At 36.9% G+C, this 10,256-nt stretch overlaps 1 protein-coding gene across 1 annotated transcript; it reads right to left on the bottom strand.

Moving 5' to 3' along the window:
• Positions 1–2,116: 2,116 nt before the first annotated feature.
• On the bottom strand, positions 2,117–10,031 carry MGAT4C (MGAT4 family member C; the record flags this gene model as incomplete). The annotated part of the gene is given in 4 exon segments (XM_084273772.1): positions 2,117–3,273; positions 5,082–5,229; positions 9,889–10,014; positions 10,017–10,031. Coding segments are annotated over 4 exon segments (1,446 nt in total).
• Positions 10,032–10,256: the final 225 nt, after the last annotated feature.

The raw sequence follows: 10,256 nt of genomic DNA, 5'->3' as shown, positions 1-10,256 counted from the left end.
TTGCTGGCCCTGTGTGGAGCTAGGACTTGGACTCAGTGATCCTTATGGGTCCCTTCTAACTCAGGATATTCTAGGATTCTATGATAGTTAATCAAAGAATGGAAAAATAGAAGAATTATAATTTATTAAAAACAATGATGTTGAGTAATGACTAATTATCAACTAATTGTTTGATAATCATTGAAGAACACTGTATAAAGCAAGTCCTTCATAAGTACATTGGAAATTAGCATGTTACTTTAATTTTCAGATTGAACATGTATGCTATTTTTAATCTTTTTTATTGAATATATGTATAAGAAGAATAGAGATTTAGGAGTGTATTAAGGAACAAAGAAACAAAGACTTTGAAAAGAGGATGCTTTTCTTAATTACGTTGAAGTCTATATCGGATTTCTTTTTAAATGTACCTCATGTCTGTATTGGGGGATTTGCTGAATGTGGACCTGAATGTATCAGGGTTTATGAACCTGGAAAATGAATTGCATTGCATTTTTGTGTAAATTTTTGAAAAAAACCCCATCCTTCTGAAATTACTGATTTAGGTTTGAACTTATTGAATGCAGTAGTTAGTTCACTCTTGGTCAGTGCTGACATTTTTGAAATTTGATCCTTACCTTCCAGATTTAACTAAAACCCATACATGCAATTAGATGATAACTACAATATTAATGAGACTGACAATACAGTGTTCATCTGTGTCACACCTGATACTCATGGATTTCTTAATGCGGCTAATGAGAGAGTCTGTAGAATTTCTTAGAGGAAAAAACCCCATAGATTATGGTAATCCTAATGCATACATATAGTATAAGTTATATAACTATACAGCCTCCCTGTGTGATGCACGAAAAGCCCATAGCTGACATCGATGTCTTCAGGACTGAGGAAACGTTTCTGCTTATTAGCTAAAGCCAGGCAAAATAAGCTTACAGGGAATAACCAAAGGCAGTGGGAAGATGTCTACAAAACTAACATGATCAAAATTAGAATGCTGAAGAAAAATTAAAAGCTAATTCAAACCCACATTTTTTTTCCATTGAATCAAGATTCCTCATTTTGTGTCTGCTCTATTGGCTAGAGGTTGTCCTGGAAAGACTGAAGATTACATTAATCTCCAATTTATTAATGTGGCACACATGTTCATATCATACATAGACTCTGTGTGTAGATATGTAAGGTATAACAGTCCTTGGAAAACATGATGCAGTGTTCAGCTATGTGCAAATTTATCACTGGGTGGGGGGTGTGTCCGCATGTCATGATGGAACAGAAAATGTTGAAGTTGAGATTTGTTAAGGTGCCTGTCTAAGAGAACAGTGTTGCCCTTGAGGTGCTTGAATTTGATAGCGACATCTGTACTCAAGCAGAATGCTTGCTTACTCTGCGGCATTTTGTTCAAATAAGAAGAGTAAATTGGTCCCCTAAGTAATATAGGATCCAAGTAGTGCTTGTTTCTGTGGAAGGACCCAGGAAAAAGAACAAAGGATATTTGTTGAGACAGAATAACAGATGCAATTATCTATTTTTTACATAGTTGTCATGTCAAATTTATAATTGTACATACATTCCCTTTTGAAAAGAACTTGCAATGATTAGCCACACTATTTTCTTACAGTGCTCAGAATGAAACTGCCAGCTTCAGGACAGATTTCCTCGTCACAACTGCCTTTAAAAGAAACACATCACCAACTATTGTACAAATGCATACTACCATAACATTTTAAATTTATATGTGCGTAAGGTGCAATCCAATTTCTTTTCACAACATACTGTTCATAGCTTTAAAACTTTTGGTAATTATAAGATGTTTTGTGTGTTCTGTTTTGTCCAGAAGATCTCTTTTACAGAGAAATGATAATAAAAAACAGGTTCAAGATCTCAAGAGACTTTTGAGAACTTCTCATTTCCTATAAAATCCAAAATTTGCAACAAATAAGTGTTTGTATATTGCCTGGCCAAACTAGTAAAAAATAAATTGCTTTACTTCTTTTGAGATTTCCCCAGATTTTCTGTGTCTCTAGTGAAGAGCTAGACATGTCAGTTTTTCTGGGGAATGGCACCTGTTGGGACACAGCTGATGGTATTCACTCTGTACCTTCTCAGGTCGCTTTCTTTATTGGTTTGGTGTTTGAGAAGTCCAGACGCTAATGCTCCTAATGATAAGCCATTCTTTTTGACTTTTGGTGACAAGTATTCTCATGCAGTTAATGTCAAAAAGAACTTTGTGCTCTACATCTGTTATTTCAAAATTCCCATTTTTGAATTCCCCAAGTCTCAAGTAAGTAGTACACTGTCTCCCCTTTTTACTCCCTACAATCTTTTCTCCTACTTCCAGGGCCCCATGATGCAAAATATCATTTTGCCGGTCTTCAGTTCCAGTGACAACTTTAATTTTACTGATTTTAATGGGCTTTTCAAATACAATCCCATAGAAGTCTCCCGTAGAAGGAGCTTTGCCCCAGAAGTACTCATCAATGCTGCTGTAAGCCTTGCTTGCCTCATAGTTTTCAAATACATTCATGTTGGTGTGCAAGTTTGCAGGTGGGTTGTCAGGGATATCAAACGATTCCTCTTCAAAATCATCGTCCTTTAGCTTATTTTCAGCTCCTTTGTAAGATGAGTAGTATCCCATGTGCTGGAACAGGGATGGCTTGAAACGTATCACTTCCTTTTGAGCTAACAGCCCACGGAAGTGGATGAGCAGCCAGTCACAAGGCATTTCTTGGTAGAACATCAACAAAAAATGAGCCAGGCGTGGGAGGTCATGGGAATGGTAAAGCTTTCCAATGTATCCCAGTTTGGAGAATTCCAAAGTCACCCAGTAGGATCCTTCTCGTGAGGTAATTACTTTCTTAACAGCAGTCAAAAAATTCTTCGAGCAGCGGACGTCATCTTCTAACATTACATAATAGTCAGAAAGATTAGCACAAAAGTTGAGAAGGAAAGCGTAATCTACATTTTGTTTGGATCGAAACTTCACACGGTCCTCTGGGTCATTGTAATTTCTCTTGAGGCCATCCAGTACAGGATAATACTCCTCAGGGACATGAATAACTATTAATCTGCCTGCAATTATATGATGTGCAAATTTCTGTGAAATGTCCTGGACCATCCCTTCACACCAGGCTGAGTCAAAATCTGCCAGCTGCACTACCACTGCAATTTCTTTGAGTTCCTCATAGCTTGACTGCTCAAATATGGACTTGATGGTCTCAAGCAAGTAGTTTCCCTTTTTCCGTTTCACAGAGGATAGACCAATTGTGAGATATCCTGTACAAAAGACAAGTAAAGCAAAAATTGAGTATCTGATGTTGGAAACCATTTTTCCACAAAACTATCCTCCAGAGCTTATATTAAATAAACCTCTTGAATGGTGAAGACTCAGAAATTTGGTATGTGAATTTATTAGGCTGCATGCAACAGAGGATGTTTATTGTCTTTTCATGAAAGAAGAATCGTATTCCAAGCAAACAGACATATGGAGACTGTTGTTATTCACTTGTTAACTGCAAGAAATGGCATGTAGTAGACAAAAGCCAAAGCAATGTGCCGGGTAAATGAAACCACATAGATAATGATAAGGCCATAAAATGTCCTAAAAGAAAGAGGATCATGAGGTATGATTCACACAATATTTTTGAAGCAAGGAACTATGAAATGCAGCACAAAAATGTGAGCTATAGATTAATTGCCAAAATTTTATCATTTGAAGTACTCTAGAAGATTAGTTGCACTTATGCATAACTTCACAGTTTTATGAATGTTATGTGAATAATTTTTTTGCATGTTCAATTTTAACAGAATTTTTCCAGTTTTCCCTTGCTAATAGTTTTTCTAACCCTCTTTCAATGAACTTTTTATGGGAAACACCCTCATGCAAGATGTATTTTAGATATTATTTTAAAGTAGAAGAGAACTTACTACTGCATACTTATGCTTGTATAAACAATTTTTAATGCTGTTACATCTTTCTAAAGAGAGATGCTTCTTAAATATAATGGAAGAAATTTTATCTCTGCTGTTTTGGAGTTGCTGCCATTCCATTTTTACCAGCAGTCTAAATAATTTTTTTTTGGTGAAATTTGCCTATATATCTACATTTTTCTAACTTATGACGTAAAAAATGTTTTTAGAGCATAAGTTATTTGAACCTACCCCAACTTTCTTGAAATATTTTGGTTTGTAACAGACTGCTCTGATAAAGTGATTCAGTTTCCCTTGAGGTTTAAGTCTGCTCAAAATGCAGTTGTACAGTGAAGTACAACCCCCAGAAGCCATTTACGCTGCCTACACAGCCCCAGATTTCTCAAATCTAATTCGAACAAACTTTATAGCTTTCTATGAAGATCAACAACTCTCAGATGATTTTATTTTATTTTCTGGACTTGGACTTCTGAGCCTTGTTTGTGTTTATGAAATGATTGATTTGAAACCCAAAGGACTAAAAGGTAGATATGTCCATATTTCACTTTGAGATTAAAGTCTTGAACCCTGCCTGAAGTAAGAATAACTAAATAGTCCATCTGCAGATGGCTGCAAGAAGAATCGTCCCTGTAATAGCACAATTCACCTCCTTCGTTATCACAGATACAGGAACAAGGAGATCTGTTCACAGCTGCTGGACTGGCAGAACAGAGGACCTTCAGGGTGTATCCACCTGATCCCAACTGTATCTTGGATAGGATTTATTGGTTATACTGACAGAAGCTGACAGTAGGGTGCCAGAGGATAGTTACAGAGCTCCACCATCAGGTACCTTGCTCCTGTTTTCTAAATCATCTCCCTCCGACCTCCATGTAGGAACACATCAACAAAAGTATGCTCAAGCAGACAATTCAGGAGCTGCCTGCAGGATGACTCCATGTCAGGCTTTTGGTCAGAGGGTAACCAGGCTGTGTGACAATCACTGCTAGAGCTGAACTAGCAGCTGCCCAGGAACTGTGTATGTAGAGAAAGTCCCACTGACTGAGATTGTCAATGTCTAAGACCCTCTTGCCTAGAAATACCACAGGGACTATATGAATTTCACCCATTTTTAAATTACCTCATTTCATAACATTCAGATTGCAGTTACTTACTTTTCCTTGGCAAGGGCGTGCCAGCTAGGTAGCGATAGGAAATGTTTATAGATCCTGAGAAATTAGACAAATCTTTAAATGTGTGAACATAGCGCTCGGGGTTGAGCTGGTGCGTGGCTGTTTCTCTGATTAATTGCTTGTCCCCTTCCTATTAGTGAGAAAACAAAAAAGAATAGGAGAGGGAGAGAGACAGAGAGAAACACATTTGTGAATGCCAGCCAGAGAGGAAACATGGACAGGCGGGTTTCCAAGAATAACATTTTTCAGTGTCAGATTTCGTGAAGGCATGTAGATGTCACCTCTTTCTTTTTTTTTTTTTTAAAAACCCATTACTGAATACCATACATTTTTGGCTACAGAAAATCTACCATAACCTTTAAGATTATGGTAACAGGAAAAAAAAGAAAAATGGTTTTGGACAAAAGCTCTGGAAAGGTCACAAACACTGAAATATTGCCAAAAAATACTGCGGTATTCAAAATAGGGACAAAGAAATCACATCAGTCAGCAACAGATGAGATAATTTTCATAGATGGTGAAGTAGGGGAGATTTTTTAAAAATGTTTTCAGTGATTAAAAAAACCACCAAAACTGTTGGAAAGGAAAGGTGGAACTAGATCCTGGCATCCAGCTCATTTTACCACTTTCTGAGTAGCTCCAACTCAGATTTGTAATAAACAGAAATGCATGTGATCATCCAGACAGCCAAAGCCTTCTCTGGATTTGGTGAACACTGGTGGTATAGAAAAAAGGCAAATTTGTCACTGTTCCTCCTCTTTCTCCCTACTTATGCTGTCCTTTTCTTCCAAGAAGCTTCTTGAGCCACAGTGAAGTCACACAAGGGAAGGAGTGGCTTCATCTGCAGTGCCATATCCATATGTTCAGTTTGGTCTCAGAGAAAATCTGTTCCTTGGTCCTTAAGAAAACAGAAATATGGGACAGATTCTAGTGCCACAAAACAGATTCTAAAGGTAGGTGCACTTACTTAATTTACCCTACATCTTGTCTGATGACAGGTCAGTGCACAAATGAGTAAATTTCTTCTGATATACTTACTATGTTAACACTCTAAAAACTTCCTGATCTGTCACTAAATGAGAACATTTTGCAGTGACAGTACTGGTGCTAAAAACCACCACTGCAGAAACAGCAGTTATATTATGAATATTAAAAATATGTCAAAGATATAATTTATATCATACAAATATTTCTGTAAACTGATCCTAAATTCATTTTAACTTCATTACTTTTCTTTCATATAAGCAGTAAATAATCCACTTCCAAGCTTAGTAAAGGTCTTCCGTGGACATTCAGGGTCATCTGTTACACTCTCTTGATCTACAATATCTCTCCAGTGATTTCTCTCTATGCTACTTTGCATTTGCTCATCAGTTATGAGAGGAAGGCTTATGCTGATCAGATTCCAGATTAAATTGTAACTCTACAAGGAAGGAAGAGAATGTATGAAAACTTCAGAAGATTTTCCATGAAAACTATCAAATGGAAAAAAACAAAAAAGAGATGGTCCAAACCATCTTTTTTTAAAAACAACCTTTCTTTAATGTCAAAACATCACATGTCATTGGAGTTGCAAAATTCTCCATTTCATAAGAAGGCTTTGGAATGGAAACCCATCCTACTGAGGTTTTTCTACATAAAAAGTATCAAAATATTTAGAAATAGAGAATGTCAGGACAAAATGTTTTGATTTTGAGAAGCAAAATATCTAAACTGACCACAAAAATGTTCCTTTTTTTAACCCTTCTTTAAAAATAATTTTTCTGGCTAAGAATCTTTCTTTATTTTTTTTTTTCCATTTTACTTTTGTGTTTGAGTTTCTTTTTTATTTTTAATGGAAACCAAAACTGAAATATGGACTTTCTGAAAATTGAAAATCTTTTTTTTTCTAGATCTGACCACAGAAGTCAGTGAGTTGAAGAACTTGATTAACTCTCTCTAACTGTCCTCTCTAATGGTTCTGGCTTTCATCTGTTGACTAGCCTCTAACTTGCATTCCAGCGTTTGCTGGAGTTTGGGAAGTTCCTATGGGTGCCATGGGGTAATGTGCCAGAATTTCTTTCTTTACAGAGCTACTCTGCTCTGCTAAGGATCCTGTGTCACCTACATTACTATTATTTCCATAGAGTCCAAATAAAATCATTCATATTCACAGAAGAGTGCAGAAGGCACACTTCACTTACAGTTCACTTACAACTCAGAATGTGTATAAAAAAATCACTGCAAATAATTCAGATATTGCAATCTAGGTTATATTAATTTAGCATGTCTTAAAAATATTTGCAGATGGGATACACACACTACAGAAGAAGCCTCTTAAACTGCTCTGCTAACACACACACATCAGCACTGTATATCCTCTATCAGAAATATTTAAACAATCTTCCCAGGTGAGCCCTTGCTTTCCATTTCTGGAGACATTCAAGGTCAGGCTTGATGAAGCTCTGAGCAACCTGATCTGGTGAAGATGTCCCTGCTTACTGCAGGGGGGTTTCACTGGATGAACTTTAAAGGTCCCTTCCAACTTAAAGCATTCTATGACTGTATGATTTCCACAGCAAATGCTGTGCAGAAAACAGTGAATGGATTCCTCAGAAATACATGAGTCTCTGAGCAAAAATGGAATTTTTTCCTCTCCTTTCTTAACTTTTGCCACAATGAATCTCACTTTGTCATGCTAAATTGCTGAAAAAGGCCACTTATCTCACCTTAAATCTTCTGAAAGAGGTACATCCCCTTGCACAGCCTGCTCGCTGGAACTGGGAAGAGAAACTGGGTCAATTACACCCTTCCTCTATCATCAACCTTCAGGAGATATTCCAGCAGAAGACTTGATACAACTAGAAAGTTGGAGGGCCTTTGGGACTCTAAGGACATTCAGATTACTGTTCCCTCAGGGGAACTGGTTAGCCTGCTGTCCTTGAAAGTTATTCCCAAGTGCATCTCGCCTCACCACAAACACTGAAACTGCTAATCTTTTACCTCAGTAGAGAAAACACACCAGACAAGAGCTGTCAGACATGGTCAGGAAAGTTGAAAATAAAAATAAATAAATAAACTAAGAAGTCAACAGCCTAACACATTTGAAAAATGCTTGATGGACCATAAAGATCTCTTGAGATCTGGGAGAACTGTCAGGAGACTTGGCAAGAGACTTGGCTGGGAGCTACATGGACGCAAACATGCCAGAACTGTGATGAGAGAAGCAATGAGAGAGAGTGGGTTTCTAAAAAAAGGGGGAAAAAAGAGCAAATTAAGAAGAAGACATGGAGCCATCTGGGGAGCTGGCAAATAGGACAGGAAAAGATTTCAAAAACAAATCAAGAGGAACACCATTAGCAGTGATAAGAAAAGCACTTTTAGAAACATCTGGGGGACTTTGAAGCAATTAGTGAAAAGAGAAGAAGCATCGGGGAAAATACCACTGGGAAAAAAAATGTGATAAGCCAGGTCAAATTCAATCACAAGCAAGAAATGATGAATAAATAAAACATAGTGCAAAACCTTATTGCAAGTACTGTTAGAGAAAGCAATGTGTTTGTAATGGAGTAACGTACTAGAAGCATGAGTTATCTTTTCAACAGTTCAAAAACTAGCATGATAGTCTTAATAATATTTACAATGTTTGCAATATTTCTATAAAGCAATGGTATAGGTATGATTTTCCCTAAATTACTAGCAAGTTGTCTATGGTTTTGGTAAATTAATGTAAGCATTTTCCTATATTTTCATACTATGGTGTTGCATTTCATATCCATCTGAGATTTGACTTCACCTTTCAGAGTATCAGAAAGCCCATACTGTTCCAGTTGTATGAATCAGACAAGGTAAGGTGGCATAGAGGATCAGAAAGCTGCTCAGTATTTCAATCCAAGTTCAAGAAAGAGGACTGTTTAATCATACATATCACAATGTTACATATTCAGCTTAATCATTTTACTATTTGAAAGCTCCAGTTATTAAAGTACCATGTTCTTTTACTGGGCCCAGTCCAACCTCAGACAAACTGGAAATTCAGTGCATTAATCAAGTCTTGTTAGTTATTCTGCACTGAGACGCCCATAGGTTACATATAAATTATAGAATTAGGTTATATTGTAAGTAGCTTGAGCGTTGAAATTTGTAACAGAGCTCTCGCAATACATCCTTTTCACAATCATAAACTTACACTAGATATCATTTATGTCTAAATGTTAATGCTGCAGCATGGAAGCTGCCAGACTCAAAGCTGGGGTAGAGGAAGTGAGAAAAACACAGAATCAAAGCACTAAAAAGAAATTATTCATGCAAGGAGCTTGAAATATATGGGATCAGTGTAAGTTCTCTTCTATAATTGTATTTCTACAATATTGTTTAATAAAGCATTGACAGGTGAGATTTGCAATGCACTGGAAAAGGAGCTCCTAGCTCACATGAATATTTCAGATGTAAAAGATTTTCAATATCAAAATTGGGGGAATCCCAGAAATATGGAAAACAGGGGATGTTTTGACTCAAAAGGAGATATTTGATGAAAGTATCTCCCTGTTTTGCTACATTCATTATCTCCCATGCTTCCAATAAACAATGACATATTTTACTTCTGTGAAAATGACTGTTAGGATCACACCCCCTGTGTGCAGTGTAGTTTGATAAGATGGCTTCATCATAAAGGACATGTTTCGAGTACACTTCACAGTGAATGGTACACTAGCAGGGGAAATTGCAGGAGTTATGAACTTTACTGCTTAATTAGGGATTTGTTTTGTTCTGTTGTTCCATGATAATTTCTTCCATCTAAAAAACTTACCAAAACATAACCATCTTCAATGTACAAGTTCATGAACAGCAAGCAAATGACAAGGACTCCTAAGAATGACACTGCTGATCGTTTCCGCAAGCATCTCATTTTATCAAAATATTTCAAGTTTTGTCTCATGTGAAGAAAGGCATACAGTAGTGTCACCTATGAAAGAAAACCACAGTGTTACAAGAACTGCTCATCTGATAAACATGATTGTAAAATGACTTACCTTCAGGCGTATCAAATCTCTTCAAACACGCATAGACTATACCCTTAATGTGGCACTTGTTTCCCATGCATAACTGTCAGATCCCAACTTTATGTCAAGAGAAGACATGATGTGCTGTGTATCCATGTCTCCTTCCAAAGACATC

This window comes from Gallinula chloropus (genome assembly GCF_964237585.1).
Source record: "Gallinula chloropus genome assembly, chromosome: 1".
In the NCBI taxonomy this organism is placed as follows: Eukaryota; Metazoa; Chordata; class Aves; order Gruiformes; family Rallidae; genus Gallinula; species Gallinula chloropus.
This window is presented reverse-complemented; position numbering and strand designations above follow the sequence as displayed.